The 23,509-nt window shown below is 39.0% G+C and overlaps 1 protein-coding gene across 1 annotated transcript in view; it reads right to left on the minus strand.

The window, feature by feature from the left end:
* TMCC1 (transmembrane and coiled-coil domain family 1) overlaps positions 1-23,509 on the minus strand; it is a gene marked incomplete at its 5' end in the record, with an annotated part of 184,717 nt that overhangs the window by 22,104 nt on the left and 139,104 nt on the right. The window contains 1 exon segment of the mRNA NM_001258443.1: positions 284-1,218. Coding sequence (NP_001245372.1) covers positions 284-1,218 — 935 coding nt within the window.

Below are 23,509 nucleotides of genomic sequence, written 5' to 3' on the forward strand. Positions count from 1 at the left end.
AGCTTGGGCTTCATTTGAAAGCCAAAGACTGGAGGACTCCAGTAATCATCACCCCAATTAAAACACTTTATTGGTGTATCATCTTGGGTGTCATCTAACTTTGCTGTGTCTCTATTTTGCTCTCAATGATCAGAACTCACACAAACAGCACATAATGTCTCAAGTGCTATAAAGTCTCTATAGAAAGACACTCTACAAAGACCTTTTAAAGGTACTCCCTAGTATCCAAAGGAAGGGGAACCTAAACATAAGTAATTTAGGATCTGAACTGCATGTAACTTACCTATATCGCTCCTCCTGTAAGGCCTGCATTATTAATGAATAGTCTCTCTGGTAATGTTCCTTGAGGGTCTCAAAGGATTCCTCTAGTCTGGCCTGGGTTTCCCGGATCTCCTGGATCTCATGGAGTAGTGCATCGAATCCTGAGCTCTGCATGTCCAGGGTGTTTGTCTTGGAGCTGGACGCTCCTACAGCGATGCCTCCAGTGGTGCTGTTGGCTCCCACTGAGCCTGAAGTGGCACTAGAACAATCTTCCTCACTACCATATTTGGGGCTCGACTGGAAGTTTGAAATCACTCCCAAAGCCTTCCCCCCATCATCCACTTGCCCCTCCTCTAAAGAGTCCTTCAGGTTAGGGATATTGTCCGCACTGCCAAACTTATTCCGAATTAATGAAGCAATCTCTCTGGGCTTTGAGACCACAGCCCCTGCTGCTGAATGTGTTGCCTGGGAGAAGCTGGAGAGTCCACCTTTGACACTGTCCACTACACCTTCACTGAAGCCAGTCACCTTCGCCCCCACATCCTTCAGACCCTGGTGCATGTCCCTGAAGACGTCCTTTGGCTGCCGGGGTATCCCATTCTGCTCCACCTCTCGGAGCTTCCTGTGGTAGTGCTCAAGCTTCTTCTGTAGTTGGAGGATGGTCTGGGCAGATTTCTGGTTCTTCTTCTCAAAGACCTGCTTGATACGGGCAGCCTGCTGCTTGTCTGCACTGTTGGCAAGCTTCAGATACTCAGCAACGTTGTCGTCCCGGGCTGTCTGTGCAATCTTGATTTGTTCTGTTAGCTTCAGGATCTTCTGCTGCAAGTGAGCAATAGCAGCCTTTGTGCGCTGAGGGTCTGGTGTTCCATCCACAGAGTCTGTGTGGAGGCTGCCATCAGTGCTGGAGGCCACTGCACTGGAAGTCTGGGCGAGGCTGCTTACCTCCAACCGCTCGATCTAGCGTAAAAGCAAGAGGTGGATGTTAGAAGGAGCCTAAGAGGACTAGCTCTCCAGAATCAATGGGTCCAAATGTACTGAACATTTACCTCCTCAGCACGTATAGCTGACCTAATTCCTCCTGTCCTGTACAATTCCTTGTAAGTGTCCCTCTTGGACACTGTCCTCATATAAGTACATTTAGCAAAACAGATATATGGAAAAAAGATTCTCATGCAAAGTAAACTGTAATCCTCTTCCTTTGCTAGAGGATTTATTACAGTATTTCTTTAAATAACAAAGCTCCCTTACGGAGTGTAAAGCATTAATTCACATTCTCTACACATACTTTTGTTCAGAAGCAAATCTATGTACAACAAGGTACATATGCATTTCAACTTAATTACATGAAAAGCATAAAATTAAGAATACACTGAATTCCAATTCATGCACTTAGATTATGGTCACCTGAAAATGTTGGCTAGTAATTTAAGTAGCTAGATATAAAAATCCCATTTTATCACTGTATCTTTTTATTCAAATCATACCAAGCGTGATGTAATCATTTTCTTCCAGTAGGGACAGTTAATTGGTATCTGGAGACAAGTGACAGTAAGAACGAGACAGTACTGTTGAAAGTGCACGCATGAATGTGCTCTTGAGAGTTAAAATCCCAGATCACAAGTAACTGTGATAAATGTGGGAAAGATAACATGTATAGTCAGGGACAGGGACAGTAAGAGATAAGTAATTAGACAAGCCAATGATAAAGTTCAGGCCTTTTGAAACTCAAATTTTTGTGAGTTCCATCCAGTAAAAGATCTTTATTAAGCAAGGGACTCACTCCAAAGACATACAAAGACTAAGAACTTCTGGTATGCGTAAGCAATCATTCAAGGGAGTTGAAGAAAAAGACAAATTGTTCAGATGTGAAAACTTAATACTGCAAAGCCATTAGCCAAAGCTAAGGGGAGGTCACGTTTCCCTAACCCAGGAAAAAAATTACTTCAGGAAGATGACCTGGGTGCAGCCTGTGGTGGTGAATTAGGGTAAGGCACATGGAAGAAGACTTTAGAAACTGCTCTCTATGGAGCAGTAACAGTAATAAATAATAATAAAAAAAACCCCACCATCTCATGGTAATAATAATACTGAGAGTGACAATTTACAAGTTTACCATTCTGGAGATTAAGAGTACTCTTTTTCTTGATTCTCAAACCCTAACCTGCTACCAGCAGCAATTTGCTAGAAAGAACTGTATAAAGGTTACAGTTAAAAGGTTGAATTAATTAATTCTGTAATGACAATAATATACCAAATATGAAATATTTATGAAAGGCTGATAATTAACTTGTTGGTCTAAGATGCATTCTCTTTTGTCATCGTGGTTGTATCTCATCCATTTGCTGTGTGAGCAGGGACTACGCTGACATCTAACTTCAAAACACCTGTAGTACATTACTGGATTCAATATATTTCTACCGATGTGAATAAAAACAATACGATTTTCCTTCTTGATGAACATCTGAGAAATACCATACATTTAAATAAAAGCAAAAAATAACTGAAAACTGAAATGAATAACAAAAATGACTAATAAAACTCTGCAGCATAGTTAAGGGTTTGCACAATAACTATTTTGTCACTTCTCCATCTGCCCTGTTCATCTCTAGGTGCAGGCTAACAAGCAGTGAAAGAGCCATAGGGAAAGCAGCAGAGGGAGGATGAGCCAGAGTTCCAGATAACCAAGTTGCCAAGAATTGTAACAGACGCTCCTGGAAACCTACTCTCTTCGGTGCCTGAGGCTTGCTCACTCAGGTTGTACAAAGTGCCCACTGTGTGATTTTCTTTCTGAATGGGATTTCAGATCCCATAACTAATGTGTGTAATATGACCCTGACTGTGTACATGTTTAACAGCTCAAAATCTACCACAGTATGAAAGGAAAGCAAATATGAAATACTGCTAGATCTAAGACTTCAAGCTTATGCATGGTCTAGTTTTCTTAGGTTCTTTCTTATTAATTTGAATATCAACTTATATGCATTCTGTTGTCTGAAGAAGACGTGTAGACATGGAGGTCATATTTAACTGTTACTCTGGGAGGACATAAATTGATCATACTGCTAAAAAGAAGGCTTTGGGACTAGAATTAAGGTTGGATTACATCTCTAAAATTGAAAAAAAAAACTCAAAATAAAGTTTCAATATAATTATTTACAAATGATCTTAGTTTAGATGTAATTTTATTTCCCTACACAGTAACTAAAGAAATAAGCCAGACTGTCTTTACAGTCCTACCTGGGCTGTTTGGAGCCACACTATTTCCTTTCAGTATGCGACTCCCACTTAGAAACATCAACATGCCTGCAAGGGCACAGTTGACAGAACCCACTGTCCTAAGCTTTGGGAAAGAAAGCTAACCCACGCCTCCAGCAGGAGAATAGTTTAACACTTGAAACCATGAATCACTGGATTACTCAGTAACTCCTTCCAATTTTGGCAGACACTATTCTTAAAAAGGAAGGAGAGAGAAGAGAGGGAGAAATAGGCAGAGGAGTGGGTAGGGCAAAAGAGAGGAGAGAAAAAGATATACTCAATTACAGAATTACAGAACAGGGCTGTGAATACTTTCTCGGTATCTTTTGAGCTGTGAACAAAGTCCACGGTGGCCTGAATACTCAGCACTGGTACCGCCTGATTTAGCCATGAGCTGTATACGTACCAACTGGAAAATTCTCTTTTCCGATAGCTTTTGCTAGCACACTTGGCTATCCACATATAATATAAAATTAGATTCCTACTTCACTCAAGACAAACAACTATATTGCAAATGTGAAGAGCTAATTTTAAACCTTTTAGAAGCAGTACTGGAAAATAGCAAATAGTTTTCTTATACAGGAAAAGGCACAGCTCAGAAAAACAAGACTATTAAGCCTGGCTATATTTACTATAGCAGTGAAGCAAGGATTCTGGCATAAACTGAGGAGGTTCAAATTTGGCTTTGCTACTTACTAGCCATGTAACCTTAGGCAAGTTACTTAACCTCTGTATCCAGTTCATCAACTGTAAAATAGGGATAGTACCAATGCCCATTTTCAGAAGACTGCTGTGATGATGAAGTGAGTCAATAAACACATAAGCTATCAAAACAGTACTGGGTACAAAGTAAGCTATTAGTACTGGCTATTCTTTTTGTACCATGTAAGTGGCTCCTTTTTTTCTCCCCTTTTTTATGGCCACACTTGCGGCATATGGAAATTCCTGGGCTAGGGGTTGAATCAGAGCTGCAGCTGCCACCCTACACCACAGTCACAGCAGTGCCAGATCTGAGCCACATCTGCGACCTATGCTATAGCTCATGGCAATGCGGGATCCTTAACCCACTGAGGGAGGCCAGGGATGGAACTCGCGTCCTCATGGATACAAGTCGGGTTCTTAACCTGCTGAGCCACAATGGGAACTCCTAAATGGTTCTTTTTAAAAAACTCAAACATTAAAGATTCCAGAATATACTTCTATCCAAGATCTTACACATTGCAGGTATAAATAAGGAGTACAAAGAGTTCAAACAAAAGAATAATGTAATTCAACATTACATAAAGTAACAACAGTCACCTTTCTTGCTAACTGGTCATGTGGTTAGGCAGCTATTGTCTACTGCCTGATCTTCCAGTTCTCCCAACAACCCTATAAAGTAGGCATTGTTTTCACTAATTTACAAATGACTGACTTCGAGGTATCCCTCTTACCTTATCACAATCTGACAGTAGCAGCAGCAATATCACCTTCACAACAGGGCTTCCTATGACCAGATCCTAAAGGGCTTTCATGTCTAATCACACCTGCCAGTGTAGCAACTTCCAGCCCATCTACTGCTGAGGTTAGAACTAGTATAGAAACTAGCACAGAATCAGTATAGAAAAAGCCATGACCAAAAGTCAGTCAGTTAAATATATTTTGACTACTTATTATAAGTTAGGGAACATGCTACAAAGCTGGGAGACATGGTCAGAAGCCAAGATTAATAGCTAACTGTTGCTAAAAGAAGCTGACTATACTGTTCTGCTTAAACTCTGTCTCTTACTATTAAAAAATCATTGTTGGAGTTCCCATCATGGCTCAGCAGAAATGAATCTAACTAGCATCCATGAGGACACAGGTTTGAACCCTGGCCTCGCTCAGTGGGTAAAGGACCTGGTGTTGCCGTGAGCTGTGGGTATAGGTTGCAGACTCGGCTCAGATCCCAAGTTGCTGTGACTGCAGCACAGGCCGGCAGCTACAGTTCCAACTGGACCCTTAACCTGGGAACCTCCATATGTCACAACTGTGGTCCTCAAAAGACAGACAAAAAAAAAAAAAAAAAGTAAAAATAATTCATTGTTAAAGTTATCTATTATTTTGTTATCTATTATCTGATTGGCCAAAGAGAAAATTTCAACATTTACACCTCAAAATACCAATTAGCTAAGGACAGAATTGGAGCCACGTAGGGCAGAGTATTCCATAAAGCTTTATAATGGCTTTCAACTTTTATTTGCAAATATATTAAAGATATGTCTACTCCCTCTCAGTGGATAAAAGTGTTAGAACATGGCAGCACCCAGCTCTGACAACAATTATACGTAAAGGCAATGTGGTGGAAACGGCACGGATGGGAGAAAAAGGACCTGGGTTCAAATCTGACCCATCGGAGTTCCCGTCGTGGCGCAGTGGTTAACAAATCCGACTAGGAACCATGAGGTTGCGGGTTCGGTCCCTGCCCTTGCTCAGTGGGTTAACAATCCGGCGTTGCCGTGAGCTGTGGTGTAGGTTGCAGACGCGGCTCGGATCCCGCGTTGCTGTGGCTCTGGCGTAGGCCGGTCAAAGCAATCTACAGATTCAATGCAATCCCTATCCAATTACCCATGACATTTTTCGCAGAACTAGAACAAACAATCCAAACATTTATATGGAACCACAAAAGACCCAGAATTGCCAAAGCAATCCTAAGAAACAAAAATCAAGCAGGAGGCATCACTCTCCCAGACTTCAAGAAATACTACAAAGCCACAGTCATCAAAACAGTGCGGTACTGGTATCAAAACAGACAGACAGACCAATGGAACGGAATAGAGAATCCGGAAATAAACCCTGACACCTATGGTCAATTAATCTTTGACAAGGGAGGCAAGAACATAAAATGGGAAAAGGAAAGTCTATTCAGCAAGCATTGCTGGGAAACCTAGACAGCTGCATGCAAAGCAATGAAACTAGAACACACCCTCACACCATGCACAAAAATAAACTCCAAATGGCTGAAAGACTTAAATATACGACAGGACACCATCAAATTCCTAGAAGAAAACATAGGCAAAACACTCTCTGACATCAACATCATGAATATTTTCTCAGGTCAGTCTCCCAAAGCAATAGAAATTAGAGCAAAAATAAACCCATGGGACCTCATCAAACTGAAAAGCTTTTGCACAGCAAAGGAAACCCAAAAGAAAACAAAAAGACAACTTTCAGAATGGGAGAAAATAGTGTCAAATGATGCAACTGACAAGGGCTTAATCTCTAGAATATATAAACAACTTATACAACCCAACAGCAAAAAAGCCAATCAATCAATGGAAAAATGGGTAAAAGACCTGAATAGACATTTCTCCAAAGAAGATATACAGATGGCCAACAAACACATGAAAAAATGCTCAAATCGCTGATTATAAGAGAAATGCAAATCAAAACTACCATGAGATATCACCTCACACCAGTCAGAATGGCCATCATTAATAAGTCCACAAATAACAAGTGCTGGAGGGGCTGTGGAGAAAAGGGAACCCTCCTGCACTGCTGGTGGGAATGTCAACTGGTACAGCCACTATGGAGAACAGTTTGGAGATACCTTAGAAATCTATACATACAACTTCCATATGACCCTGCAATCCCACTCTTGGGCATCTATCTGGACAAAACTCTACTTAAAAGAGACACATGCACCTGCATGTTCATTGCAGCACTATTCACAATAGCCAGGACATGGAAACAACCCAATGTCCATCGACAGATGATTGGATTCAGAAGATGTGGTATATATACACAATGGAATACTACTCAGCCATAAAAAAGAATGACATAATGCCATTTGTAGCAACATGGATGGAACTAGACAATCTCATCCTGAGTGAAATGAGCCAGAAAGACAAAGACAAATACCATATGATATCACTTATAACTGGAATCTAATATCCAGCACAAATGAACATCTCCTCAGAAAAGAAAATCATGGACTTGGAGAAGAGACTTGTGGCTGCCTGATGGGAGGGGGAGGGAGTGGGAGGGATGGGAACTTGGGCTTATCAGACACAACTTAGAATAGATTTACAAGGAGATCCTGCTGAATAGCATTGAGAACTATGTCTAGATACTCATGTTGCAACAGAACAAAGGATGGGGGAAAAAATGTAATTGTAATGTATACATGTAAGGATAACCTGACCCCCTTGCTGTACAGTAGGGAAAAAAAAAAAAATCTGACCCATCACCTCACTAGATGTATGTCTTGCTCTGGGCCACCTACTTGTTCTCTTTAAGCCTATATTCTCTCTTCCATACAATGGGGTTATCACTTTCTCCTGAGATTATCTGAAAAGATGTTAAATGTGTGTTATGCCTACTAAACATGGCAAGCATTCAAGAAATCACCTTTTTCTATTCCTTCCTTGGTTTATTACTCAAAATCCAAGTATAATTTTTAACTAAAAAAGATTCAGAGGAGTTCCCGTTGTGGCTCAGTGCTTAACGAATCCGACTAGGAACCATGAGATTGCAGGTTCGATCCCTGTCCTTGCTCAGTGGGTTGAGGATCCGGCGTTGCCGTGAGCTGTGGTATAGGTTGCAGACGCAACTCGGATCCGGCCTTGCTGTTGCTGTGGCTGTGGCATAGGCCGGCAGCTGAAGCTCCGATTGGACCCCTAGCCTGGGAACCTCCATGTGCCACGAGTGCGGCCCTAAAAAGAAAAGAAAAGAAAAGAAAAGAAAAGAAAAGAAAAGAAAAGAAAAAAAAAAAAAGATTCAGAAACCACTGACTTGACATTGCTATCTTCAATAAAAGCGACTGTTCCACTCTGTTTACTTAGTGTGATGAAGTCATCTACGCTTTATAGAGTACTGGCTCTTTCAGGAAACCTCATACTCTGTACACTAAATAATCCACATTATTTCTGAGAAAATGAAGGGAGAATTTTAGGGTAAAAGAAGAGGGTAGAGAGTGAGGAAGTCTTTGTGAACAATCAGAAAATAAGCAGAAGCTTGACTATTTTGGTTTTTCTGAAAGTGTTTCTTTTCCAAGGCCAATTTCGTAGAATGAATTGTGCAGGGACCTATGCAAATGGATGCTGGAGCACCTGCAAACCACTGTTCTGCCAGGTATTTTCTGAGAGATACAGTAGCCATGTTTCTGAACCAAAATTGGAGTGTGTGGTTCAAGTCAAGTATGTTTAGTGGGGCAAAAGGTTAGAATATTTGACTTGGGGTAGACTACCCCCTCAAATCCCATACAAATGGTAGTCCCTAGAGATTTTTATTCTTGGTCCTAGGAACTACACGGGAATCTACCTTCTAATCATTAACAAACATGCTCTGGTTGGTCTTACAAGCTTTTCTTTTTCTGCCAGGCAGATTGTGTGGAGGATGTAAAACAGAGGGAAGACTCCTCTCCTAGGCGTTTTACAGTTCTGGGTTTGAATTCTGCATCATCTCCTTGAGGCTTGCCTTTGTCACCTCCCCCACATCTCATCCCAAACAAAATGAAAAGAAATCCCATGGTCTATTAACACTTTTTGCAGAAAGCATATCTTAATCATGACAATGCATTCTACTTATCTCCAAAATCTCACTGTAGAAATGAATGCCCCTCCCTCCTCACAGTAAGCACAACTCTGTTGAGCAAATTCCTTATGTGCAATTCTGACCTGATTTTCAGTTTGCTGTGCCATGAAATGGAGAGGAGATCTCAAGTGGGTGTAATAGAAAATAAAAATGGACTAAGTTCCACTAGCTCACAGTCAGCAAACCTTTTTTCTAAGCATTCCATTTTCTACTTTGGAGCTAAAACCAAGATTCAACTTACAGTCTAAAAAACAGGCCTTTTCAGTTGTGATAAAATTTTTTCTCATTGATAAATAATTCTTATACAAACCAAAGTATTTTTAAGTTCTAGGAATCATCTTTGCTTTTTTTTTGGCCAACCCCACAGTGTATGAAGTTCCCAGGCCAGGACAGAACCCAAGCCACTGCTGCAGTAACAATGCTGGATCCTTAACTTGCTGTGCCACAAGAAAACTCTACCTTGGAACTTTTTAATATAGAACTTTGGTACATAGAACAACTCTAGGGTCTATGGAGATGTGTCTGGACCACCACAAAAGTGAATAGTGAGCAGGGCTCCTGGAACCCTGATTGACTCTTCTTTTATCTATCTTATGTGAGTATTCCAGGAAATTTTTGCTTGGGAAAAGAAAAGGAAACAATGTTTTATTGCTGGTTTTAAAAAAGTTTGACAGGGATACAAGCAAGGATGGTTCAACATCTGCAAATCAATTCATGTGACTGACCACTCTAACAAAATGAAAGATAAAAAATCGTATGATAGTATCAATAGATGCAGAAAAAGCATTTGATAGGATTCAACATCCATTTATGATAAAAATTCTCAATAAAATGAGTATAAAGGGAACATACCTCAACATAATAAAGACCTTATAGACAAACCCATCTACTCATCAGTGGAAAAAAAGAAACCTAACCCTCGAATATCAGGAACAACACAAAGACGCCCACTCTTGCTGCTCTTATTCAACATGACATTGGAAATTCTAGTCAAAAAATTATAGCCAGAAAATTAATAAGAAAGAGAAATAGAAAGCATCCAAAAGATGCTACCAAAAAACTACTAGAATAAATGAATACAGTAAATTTGCAGGTTACAAAATCAGTAATCAAAAATCTGCTGCTTTTCTATACACTAATAATGAACTAGCAGAAAGAGAAATTAAGAAAATAATCCCATTTTTGATCACAACTAAATATAAAATACTCAGGAATAAATTTAAGCCAAGAGCTTAAAGACCTGTACACTGAAAGCTTATAAAATGTTGCTGAAAGAAATTAAAGAAGACACAAAGAAATGGAAAAGCATTCCATGCTCAAGGATTGAAAGAATTAACACTGTTGAAATGTCCGTATCACCTAAAGCAACCTACAGATTCAATGTAATTCCTATCAAAATCCCAAAGACATTTTTCACAGAAACTGAACAAAAAATCCTAACATTTGTATAGAACCACAAAAGACCCTTAATAGCCAAAGTGACCCTGAGAAGAAAGAACAAAGCTGGAAGTATCACAAAGATGACTGCAAGTTATACTACAAAGCTTCAACAACCAAAACAACATGGTATTGGCAGAAAAACACACACACAGATCAACAGGACAGAATTGAGAGCCCAGAAGTAAACCCATACATGTAAAAACAATTTATGACAAAGGAACAAAGAATATACAACGGAGAAAGGACAGCTTCTTCAATAAATGGTGGTGGGAAAACTGGACAGCCACACGCAAAAGAATGAAACCAGAACTATGTTATACCATTACACAAATATTAATTCAAAATGGATTAAAGACTTGAGTGTAAGGGCTAAAACCACAAAAATCCTAGAAGAAAACATAGGCTATATGTTCTAACATCAGTCTTAGCAATGTCTTTTGGATGTTTCCCTCAGGGAAGGGAAACAAAAACAAACAAAAACACATGGGACTACATCAAACTAAAAAGCTTCTGTACACCAAAGGAAGCCATCAACAAAACAAAGGACAACCTAATGAATGGGAGAAAACATTTGCAAATAATATGAACAATAAAGGGTTAATACCTAAAATAAATGAACTCATACAACTCTATAAACAATCTGATCAAAAAATGGGTAGAGGATCTGAAGAGACATTTTTCAAAAGACGTACAGATAACCATACAGACATACATACAGACAGCCGGTAAGCACATGAAAAGATGTTCAAACAACTTCATTACTTAATAGGGAAATGCAAAGCAAAACCACAATATCACAAGAATGGCTATTATCTAAAAGACAAGAAAGGAGTTCCCGTGGCTCAGTGGAGACAAATCTGACTGGCATCCATGAGGACTCAAGTTCAATCCCTGGTCTCACTCAGTGAGTTAGGGATCCGGCGTTGCCGTGAGCTGTGGTTTGAGTTGCAGAGGTGGCTTGGATCTGGCATTGCTGTGGCTACAGCTCCAATTTAACCCCTAGCCTGGGAACCTCCATATGCTGTGGGTTCAGCCCTAAACAAACAAACAAACAAGACAAGAAATAACAAGTGTTGGTGAGTGGAAAAAAGGGAATCCACTGTTAAGTGGGAATATAAAATGGTTGCAGCCACTATGGAAAACACCAGCGATTCCTCAAAAAAATTAAGAATAGAACTACCATATAATTTAGTTATTCTACTTCTGGGTGTTTACCAGAATAATAGAAAACACTAATTTGAAAAGATATGTGCACCCCTATGTTCATTACAGCATTACTTACAAGCCATTTGTGACAACATGGATGGACCCTGAGTATATTATGCTAAGTGAATAAGTCATATGGAAAAAAGGCAAATACTGTATGATTTCACTCATGTGTGGAATATTTAAAAAAAACTCAAAAAAAAATGAACAAACAAAAATAAACAAAAATGAAGAGAAAAGATTTGTGGTTTCCAGAGGGGAAGGGGGTAGGAGGAGAGTGAAAGGGGTTCACCTGTATGGTGCTGGATGGAAACTAAACTTTGGTAGTGAGCAAGATGGAGTGTATACAGAACACCGAATACAGAATACAACGTTATACCCATGAAACTTATGCAATGTTATAAATAAACTAATGTTATCTCAATTAAAACATACAGACACACAAAACCACACTTTTAAAAAAGTCTGAAAAACACTGATATTCAAGTGATACTCACGACAATAATCCTGGTCACTTCTGAATTTGGCAATACAGTCTAGTTTGTCTCAAACTTTCTTTTTCTGCTAAGAACTACTTAAGAACCCATTCTCTTTTCTACCACTGGCACTTTTCAGCTCCATCTTCATAAGTAACAAAGTTTTAAAATCATTTCATGGTGATAATGCATATATGACAATTGACTAAAATGTGAATTCTGACAGGGTTTGCTCACTAGCTTTGAAGCTAAAGATATTACCATGTGCCTCAGCAAAATGACAAACAAAACAAACCCAAACAAACAAACGAACAAAAAACTATGTCATGGATCACTTGGGAATAATGCAAACCTTAAATTTAAATCCATACAGGCTAAGGGTGGCAACTGAAACTTGGTTCTCCTGATCTGTCCGTTGTTTCACACTTTCAGGTTTCTGCCCACACGGCTCCCTCAGCCAGTCCTGGGCATGTCCTCCTTTCCTTTTCTGACTAAAGAAAACTCACCTCAGGCATAATCTCCTTCAGGAAATCTTTCCTGACAACCTCCCTCTCCCAGCTAAATTAATGACTCTGCCTTTATGTTCCCATATATCTATGTATCTGTATCACTGTCCTTATCACATTATGCTGAAATGACTGCTTGAGTGCAGTGCCTCCACTGACAGTCCCAAAAGCAGAGATCATGTCACATTCATCTTTTGCCCCAAGAAGCTACCACAATGCCTTGTACAAAATAGATATTCAGCAAATGTTTAATATAAATGCTCACCAGCTCTCCTCAACATCATCCTTTTAGATCTTACACACTACAGTGACTGAGCCTGTGTTACTGTGAATGGAACAAAGGCCCAGAATTCTTATGAGAAAAATAGCTTCCAAAAGCTGATACTCATCCCTCCAAGGCTGCTGAGGAAAAACTACAGACTGAATTGACTGTCAGTTTAGATTATTAACATTTTATCCAGCTTACCCTACTTCAACCCAACAGCAAAATATCCATTATGGAATCTAGGGCTATTGCTCAGAATTGCTTTGTCACAGGAGGGCTGTTTTCCTGGTTTACATGAAGCACATCATTGAAGATTAGCACTGCCAGATGTACTTCAGGCCTGATGTTTGGATTTAATGAACTCACGAGTTAGATGATTTACCGTTTTTTTAACAAAACTTTGCAAAATGTCTACTATACACAAGGGCCTATGTTAAGCACTAGAGGTATCACACCAAAAAACAAAGCAAAACAAAACAAATCAAAGAAAAAAAAAAAAAGAAAAAGCAAAGGAAAAAAAACTTCATAAGGAGCCTACAATCACAGCATTGATGGTGTAAATATAAAATAATAAAATAATATGCTGCTTTGTTATAGTTAGAAGTTACTTTTACAGGCACAGATTCTTTGAGCTAGAAAGGAACCTAAGAGGTCATCCAGTTAACATTTACTTTATAGATGAGTAGCAGATTTTAATAAATCTAATCCTAATAAATAAGGGACAGGAGTTCCTTTGTGGTGCAGTGGGTTAAGGATCCAGCATTTTCACTGCAACAGTTCAGGTCGCTGCTTTGGCAATGGTTCAGTCCCTGGCCCAGGAATTTCCCGCATGCCACAGGCAAGGCCCCCCCCAAAAAAATTCAAGTAGAGACTTAATGCTTCCATGTTAAGAATGTGATATGAGGGAGTTCCCATAGTGGCTCAGTGGTTAACGAACCCGACTAGCATCCATGAGGACGTGGGTTTGATCCCTGGCCTCACTCAGTGGGTTAAGGATCTGGTGTTGCTGTGGCTGTGGTGTCGGCCAGTGGCTACAGCTCTGATTGGATTCCTAGCCTGGGAACATCCATATGCTGCAGATTCCACCCTAAAAAGACCAAAAAAAAAAAAAAAAAAAAAAAGAATGTGATATGAGGTTATTCCGATTGACAGTTGGAAGTTTCTTTCTAATTTTAAGGTTTTAACTTTTGTTAAAAAGAAACAGTACCCAAAACAACAGAAATAAAAGCAAAAATAAACCAGTGGGACCTAATCAAACTGACAAGCTTTTACACAGCAAAGGAAACCAAAAAGAAAACCAAAAGACAACTTACAGAGTGGGAGAAAATAGTTTCAAATGATGCAGCTGACAAGGGCTTAATCTCTAAAATACACAAATAACTTATATAACTCAACAGCAAAAAAAGCCAACAACCCAATGGAAAAATGGGCAAAAGACCTGAATAGATATTTCTGCAAGGAGGATGTACAGATGGCCAACAAGCACATGAAAAAATGCTCAACATTCCTGTTTATTAGAGAAATAAAAATCAAAACTGCCACGAGATACCACCTCACACCAGTCAGAATAGCCATCATTAATAAGTTCACAAATAATAAATGCTGGAGGGGGTGTGGGAAAAGAGGGAAAAGGGAACCCTCTTGCACTGCTGGTGGGAATGTAAGCTGGTACCACCACCATGGAGAACAGTATGGAGGTACCTTAGAAATCTATACATAGAACTACCATATGATCCAGCAATCCCACTCTTGGGCATATATCCGGAAAAAACTTTCCTTGAAAAAGACATATGCACCCACATGTTCATTGCAGCACTATTCACAATAGCCAAGACATGGAATCAACCCAAATGTCCATCAACAGTTGATTGGATTAGGAAGATGTGGTATATACACACAATGTAATACTTACTACTTAGCCATAAATAAGAATAAAATAATGCCATTTGCAGCAACATGGATGGAACTAGAGACTCTCATAGTGAGTGAAGTAAGTCAGAAAGAAAAAGACAAATACCATATGATACCACTTATATCTGGAATCTAATGTACAGCACAAATGAACCTTTCCACAGAAAAGAAAATCATGGACTTGGAGAATAGACTTGTGATTGCCAAGGGGGAGGGGGAAGGGGAGGGAGTGGGACGGACTGGGAGCTTGGGGTTAATAGATGCAGACTATTACCTTTGGAATGGATTAGCAATGAGATCCTGCTGTGCAGCACTGGGAACTATGTTTAGTCACTTATGATGGAGCATGATAATGGGAGAAAAAAGAATGTATGCATGTATGTGTAACTGGGTCATCATGCTGTACAGTAGAAAAAAAATAAAAAGTAATAATAAAAAAAAAGATACAGTGGCTTGGAGTATGGGTTATTCAAAAATCATTCTCACAAAACCTAAGAATGAAGAATGATTTGTCTGAAGCATGCAGACTGCTAATGCTAAAATTAGTTTCTATTTTTTGAGCAAGTGCTAAAAACCAGCAAGAGAATAAAGTGACATAGAAAAATACATTTTCACTGCTGAGGATTTAAAGATACATATAAAATCCATGCATGGATAAGCCAATTTGTAAAACTGCCACCAATGAGTTCCCCTTTACAAGTTAACTCCATATATATATATATATATACATACATATATATTTGTGGTTGTTGTTGTTTTGCTTTTTAGGGCCCACCTGTGGCATATGGAAGTTCCCAGGCTAGGGGCTGAATCACAGCTATAGCTGCCAGCCACAGCAACGTGGAATCTGCGGTGCATCTGCGACCTATACCTCAGCTTGAGGCATTGCTGGATCCTTAAACCACTGAACAAGGCCAGGGATCGAACCTGCATCCTCATGGATACTAGTTGGATTTGTTACCGCCGAGCCACGACAAAACTATCCCTACAATACTTTAATGGCACAATCTAATTAAGATAAAAGATTAATTCTATTTATTTCAAGCTATTTTGACAGAACAAAATTCTAAAAAGCAATGAAAGTCTTTGGAAAGCTCCATGTGGTTTGTGATAATCTGGCTCTCTCTGAACTGGCTATCGTTAGGCTTGTGAAGAGCAGAGGCTTAAGGAAGGGCTGTCCAAACTATACATCTCCAATTCCATTTTATGGCTTAATTACTCTTCCTTTTCTTAAAATGGTCTTAAATATCATTTATTTGCTAACATCTTCCAAATATATACATACCATCAGTCCATACTTTGCTTAACTCTAGATTCATATATCTAATTACTTACTCAATATCCCTGCTTCAAATTTACTAGGAATAAAACTAAGTTCCTGACACCCCCCAAATCTGCTCCTCCTGCATGGAGGACTTTTCTCATCTTAGTTAATGGCTACCTAACTGATCCATGTGTTTAGATCCAAAGCCTTAAGAGTCATCTTTGACTCCTCTTTATTTCATATATCTTACCTAGTTAACAAGAGCATTACGACAGCTGCGAATACATACATATACACACATACATATAAGTACATACACAGTACTTGTTGTATGCCAGTGTGCCAGGCACTGTTCTAAATCCTTCTTAAGTTTAGTAAATTATTTAATTCCCACAATGACACTACAAGATGAATATTATTATCTCTATTTTACAGCTAAGAAAACTGAAGCATAAAGAATTTAAGTTGTCCAAGATCACAAAATAGGAGTTCCCGTTGTGGCAGCAGTGGTTAATGAATCCGACTAGGAACCATGAGGTTTCGAGTTCAATCCCTGCCCTTGCTCAGTGGGTTAACAATCCGGCATTGCCGTGAGCTGTGGTGTAGGTCGCAGACGCGGCTCGGATCCTGCGTTGCTGTGACTCTGGCGTAGGCTGGCAGCTACAGCTCAGATTCGACCCCTAGCCTGGGAACCTCCATATGCCGTGGGAGCGGCCCAAGAAATGGCAAAAAGACAAAAAAAAACAAAAAACAAAAACACAAAGTAGAAATAAGAGGCAAAGCCACTGTCTGAATCCAGACAGTCTGGCTACAGAGTCTGTGTTGTTACCTGCTATGCATACTATATTGCCCCAGCAGAATGTTTTGGGCTGTACTTGCTAAAGAGATGCAGAATCTGATTATTTCTCACTATATCCCCACTGTTGTCACGCTGGTATAAGATATTCTCAGCTCTTACCTGGACTTCTGCAATAGTCTCCTAAACTGCAATAATGTTTTTATAATAAATTATCTGCAGAGCAGCCAGAGGGGTCCTTTAGAAACATAAGTCAGATCACAACGGTCTTTGACATCTAAAACATTCCAAGGGCTCCATATCTTAGAGTAAAAGCCAAGTCCTTACAATGGTCTAAATGACTATGATCTGGCACCTGCATCGCATCCATAACCTCTGTGGCTTCATTTCCTACTACTCATCTTTTCACTCTACTGCTACCAGCCTCCCTGCTATTCCTGGAATGTACAAATAGACTGTCCAAAATTCAGCAAAGTAGCAGGATATAAGATTAACATTCAGAAATCAGTCACATTTTTGTATACTAACAATGAAATGTTAGAAAAGGAATACAAAATACAATTCCTTTTAAAACTGCACCCCCCAAAAAATCAAATACCTGGGAATAAACCTAACCAAGGAGGTAAAAGACTTGTATGCTGAGAAGTATAAAACATTAATCAAGGAAATTAAAGATGTAAAGAAATGGAAAGATATTCCATGCTCCTGGGTTGGAAAAGTTAATATTGTAAAAATGGCCATACCACCCAAAGCAATCTAGAGATTCAATTCAGTTCCTATCAAATTACCCATGACATTTTCTGCAGAACTAGAATAAACAATCCAAAAATTTGTATGGAACCATAAAAGATACAGAATTGCCAAAGCAATCCTGAAGGGAAAAAAAACAAACAGGAGGCATAACTCTCCCAGACTTCAGACAATATTACAAAGCTACAGGCATCAAGACAGTATGGTATTGGTACAAAAAAAGACAAACAAATCAATGGAACAGAATAGAGAACCCAGAAATAAACCGAGACACCTATGATCAATGAATCTTTGACAAAGGAGGAAAGAATATAAAATGGGAAAAAGACAGTCTCTTCAATAAGCGGTACTTTAGGGAAAACTGGACAGCTGCACGTAAATCAATGAAACTAGACCACCCCCTCATACCATGCAAAAAAATAAATTCAAAATGGCTTAAAGACTTAAACATAAGACAAAACACCATAAAACTAGAAGAGAACTTCGGCAAAACATTCTCTGACATCAACTGTACAAATATTTCCTTAGGTCAGTCTCCCAAGGCAATAGAAATAAAAACAAAAATAAGCCAATGGGACCTAATCAAACTTACAAGCTTTTGCACAGCAAAAAAAAACCATTTAAAAAAAAGGAGTTCTATCATGGCTCAGCAGGTAACGAACCTGATTAGTATCCATGAGGGTGCAGGTTTGATTTCAGCATTGCCGTAAGCTGTGGTGTAGGTCGCAGATGAGGCTTGGATCCCGCATTGCTGTGGCTGTGATGTAGGCCGGTGGCTACAATTCTGATTTGACCTCTAGCCTGGGAACTTCCATGTGCTGTGAGTGCAGCCCCCCCCCCAAAAAAAAGACATCTTACGGAATGGGAGAAAATAGCTGCCAACAATGCATTCAACAACGGCTTAATCTCCAAAATATACAAACAACTCATACAACTCAACACCAAAAAACAAACAACTAAATTGAAAAATGGGCATAAGACCTAAATAGACATTTCTCCAAGGAAGACATACAGATGGCCAGCAGGCACATGAAAAAATGTTCAACATCAGTAATTATTAAAGAAATGCAAATCAAAACTACAATGAAGTACTACTGTACACCAGTCAGAATGGCCATCATTAGTAAGTCTACAAATGCTGGAGAGGGTGTGGAGAAAAGGGAACACTCCTACACTCCTGGAGGGAATGTAAATTGGTACCATCACTATGGAAAACAGCATAGAGGCACCTCAGAAAACTAAATATAGAACTACAATATGATGCAGCAATCCTACTCCTGGGCATATATCCAGACAAAACTTTGACTGAAAAAGATAGATACACGCACCCCTATGTTCACTGCAACACTATTCACAATAGCTGAGACATAGAAACAACCTAAAGTCCATTGACAGATGAATGGATTAAGAAGATGTGGTACATATACACAATGGAATACTACTCAGTTATAAAAAAGAAGAAAATAATACCATTTGCAGCAACATGGATGGAACTAGATACTCACACTAAGTGAAATAAGTCAGAAGGAGAAAGACAAATACCATATGATATTACTTATATCTGGAATCTAAAATATGGCACAAATGAACATATCTACAGAAAAGAGACAAACTCATGGACATGGAGAAAAGACTTGTGGTTGCCAAGAGGGAGAGGGAGGGAGTTGGAGAGACTGGGAGTTTGGGGTTAGTAGATGCAAACTATTAAATTTGGAATAGATAAGCAATGATATTCTGCTGTATAGCACAGGGAACTATATCTGACCACTTGTGGTGGAACATGATGGAGGATAAATGTGAGAAAAAGAATGTATATAGATGTTTGACTGGGTCATTTTGTTGTGCAGCAGAAATTGACAGAACATTATAAATCAACTATAATAAAAAAATTTTTTAAAATGAGTTCCTATTGTGGCTCAACAGTAATGAACCTGACTAGTAACCATGAGGATGCGGATTCGATCCCTGGCGTTGCTCAGTGGGTTAAAGATCAGGTGTTGCTGTGGCTGTGGTGTATGCAGGCTGGAGCTGCAGCTCTGATTTGACCCCTAGCCTAGGAACTTCCATATGCCATGAGTGCAGCCCTAAAAAGCAACAACAACAACAAAAGCTCAAGGTTCAACCTGTTTTATATGTAAAGTTGATGATGATGGTGATAGTCTCAAAAACAGTAGTAACTGATTGTTTACTATGTACCCGGTGTTACTGTAAGTGCATTGTTTATATTTTCTTAGTTAATCCTCAAAACAACCTTAGGAAATACATACATTATAATCTCCATTTTACAGCTGAGGAAATTGAATTAGGAGAAGTTAAGCAACCTGCCCAAGGTCACACAACCAGTCAGCAACACGACTGGGACTTGAACCCAGAGGATTTGGCTTCAGAGTCCTTGTTGGTCACTACTTTGCTACAATGCTCTTCATAATAGCCATGACTAACACCACTTGGAGCAACATAAAAAAGGAGGCATTGATTATTTCTACAAAGCTAGACTCTGGATGGGAATCTCATATTTAGATTTACAACTTCCTCCCTAAAGTCTATCACATACATGGAGCATGAAGTGAGGTACCATTAGAGATCTCAAGGCAGTAGTAGTTTGGTATTACTCCAAAGCGGCTTATATAATGTTAAGTACAGGCAAAAGGTAATTTAAAATTTCCAGGATCTTTAAAAACTGATGACTCCTCAGACCTACTATACAGCATACGGTAATCTACTCAACACTGTGTAATAACCTATATGGGAAAAGAATCAGTAAAGGAATGGTTATCTGTATATAAATTACTGACTTACTTTGCCATACACCTGAAACTGACACAACTTTCTGAGTCAGTATACTCCAAAAAAAAGTATTAAAAAAAAAAAAAGCCAAAACTGATGACTCTTAAGACATTGGAGAGACAGTATAAATAGCAGGTATTTACACCAACCTCATAGGTATATCTGCTTTATGCCACTGCACAAAAAAGTAGCTATGTTCTCAAAATTAAGTACAAATTCTAAGAAAGGTTAAGCATTTGCCTAGGTGATCATTTGCCAAATCCACTGGAGTATCACTTGTCAGAGATTTTATTTTTAAAATGCATAGCATTGATCTACTGAGAAGAGTTCATTAAGAGTGCAATAATGATGTTCCCTCTATTTAAATTTCTCTTAAAATAATTTTTATTCAGTTGCAGGTAATCAAGCAATGTCAGAACTACAGCCATTCTTTTGCACTATAATGTTTTAAGTTGCTTAAATTTCCCTCTTTCAAGATCTGTAATTACAATGGATGATAAACCAACTTTCTCAAAAGAACATAAGGATATAATCTAGTTTACGTTTCCAAGTTACAATGGGACAGCCTGCAACTTAAATAAGGACTAAATTAAACACATCTATGAAAAAAATAGCATAAATATATGACTAGTATGGATTTCAAAGGACTGTCCAATTGTTTCTCACGTTTTTACTTTATTTTTTTGTTTGTTTCTCACGTTTTTAAATGGAGGTATTTATAACTCCTAAAAAGGGTAAGAAATCACTGAAATTCAGGCCTCTAAAGAATGGAGATCAATGCATACCAATGCTGACTGAGATAATAAGAAGGAAATTCAACTATTTAAAGACTTCTAAAGAGCAAATTGAATGCTTATGCCTCTGTGAAACAATTACTTAAATGGGAGGGAACCACCTTTCATAATTTGTTTCTCCATCTTTAGAGTCAGTTCCCTGGGTGGAGGCTAGTTCAGCTAGGGGCAGTACTGTCCTATCAGGGAACAACAGGAAATAACATGCAACACATGGTCATACCTAGTGTTAAATACCAGTAGTGACCTTACTAAAAAAAATACTGCATAGATTCTGAAATTATTTCAGAGAATGGGAAAAGAGAAGACAGAGAACAACATCAGCTACCAAGGAGTTTCTGCTATGGCACAGTTGGTTAAGGAACTGACTGCAGTGGCTCTGGTTGCTGTGGAGGTGCAGGTTCAAACCCTAGCCCGGTGCAGTTGGTTAAAGGATCTGGCGTTGTTGCAGCTGCAACACCAAGTTACAGCTGAGGCTCGGATTCAATCCCTGGCCTGGGAACTTCCATGTGCCATAGGTGCGGTCATAAAAATAAAAAAGAAATAAAAGTTAAAAAAAATCAGTTATGGATACTGGTCCTTTCTGTCTTGGTCAGTTCTTTCACATGATAAGCAATAGTAAGATCTCAGTTTTTCTGATAAATTACAAATAAAATAAAAGTTAAAAGGTGTATGATGAAAGTGACCAGCTTAGGGATTTTGCATGTGAAAGGAAGAACTGTTCTACTACATATGTGGCATCTACTGGTTACAAATGCAGGATAGCCCAGAGAATACTAGGAGTAGATCAATGGACATCCTGGTGCTATGATACCGAGGAAGCAGAGTGTAGAAAAGACCAAGGTGCCTATTTAATTAATTTTGCAATTATCCTTTGTTTTCCTTATCTAAAGCACTGAATAAAGGTGGAATCCTTGCTCTCAAGAAACAATGATCTAGTTGGTGAGACAAGGAAATGAAACATAGATCTGATTAAGTAAATGATACAGCAGATATGAAGACAAAGTACTTCCTGAATCCAGGAAGGAGTCTGGAAGGAGAAGAAGGGAAAGGGGACAGAGAGGGCTTCTTGGAGGAGGTGAAAAATAAAATGAACCTTGAAGGGAGTTGGTGATAAAAAAGAGATGGGGTAATGAAAGGCATTTCAGGCTGACAGTGCAGTTTGAGCAAAGGCCCAGAAGAAAGAAATGTAAATGTGTCTTTAAGATAACTGAATGGTTCTTGAGGCTATAAACGTACAGCACAGGACAGGGCTGTGGTGGGAGCAAGGCTCCCACAGTAGGTCTACACTACCGTTTTGGACTTTATTCCAAGGATTGTCACTAAAGGCTTCCCAATGGTAAAAGTAGGATAAAAGTAGGATAATCTCCTTTGGAATCTAGATTTAGAGATCCAAAAAGCTACTTGACTATATCAAAATCATCATGACCAAAACCAAACACCACAATCCTCCTCTAACCCTGGTTCTCTTACAATCCTCTATTATCACCTCAGGAAAAGCATCACTATCCATCAGGTTACACAAGCCCAACCAAACCATGCCAAAGCCCAGCAATCATTTTTGACATCATCTGCCTTCTACCTATATCCAACCCAATACCAAGTTTTATTTATTTTTCTTTCTTTTTTTCTTTTTTTTTTTTTAGGGCCGCACCTTCGGCATATGGAAGTTCCCAGGCTATAGGTCAAATTGAAGCTGCAGCTGCTAGGCCACAACACAGCCACAGCAACACAGGATCTGAGCCACGTTTGCAACCTATACCACAGCTCATGGCAAAGCCAGATCCTTAATCCACTAAGTGGGAGGCCATGGATCAAACCTGTGTCCTCATAGATGCTAGTCGGGTCTGTTACTGCTGAGCCACAATGGGAACTCCTTATTTTACTTTCCAAATGTCCATCAAATTACAATACTCTCCACCTATCTCTACTTATTTCTACTGTCAAAGTCTTAGGACAAACTGCAGTCATCTTTTCTGGATCCCTCTACTCTGACTGATCTACATTCATTTAAGCTCTCAGTTTAACTGGAATTTTCTTTTTTTTAATCCTAAATTAACCAATGCTTAAATTATTTTAGTAGTTTCCACACTCCTAGAATTTTATTTTAAGAACAAGAATCTGAACATGGTCTATAAAGTTTTATGTGACTAGGCTCTGGATCTCTCTCTAGCTTTAGCATGCTTCTCCCACTATAGCCACAATAGCAATTTTTTTTTTTTTTTTAAATGGCTGGACCTGAGGAAGT

Source organism: Sus scrofa, chromosome 13 (genome assembly GCF_054392235.1).
Source record: "Sus scrofa isolate SSC_HxYL_T2T_F1_AM1 chromosome 13, Sscrofa_HxYL_maternal_Yorkshire_Landrace_v2.0, whole genome shotgun sequence".
Taxonomy (NCBI): Eukaryota; Metazoa; Chordata; class Mammalia; order Artiodactyla; family Suidae; genus Sus; species Sus scrofa.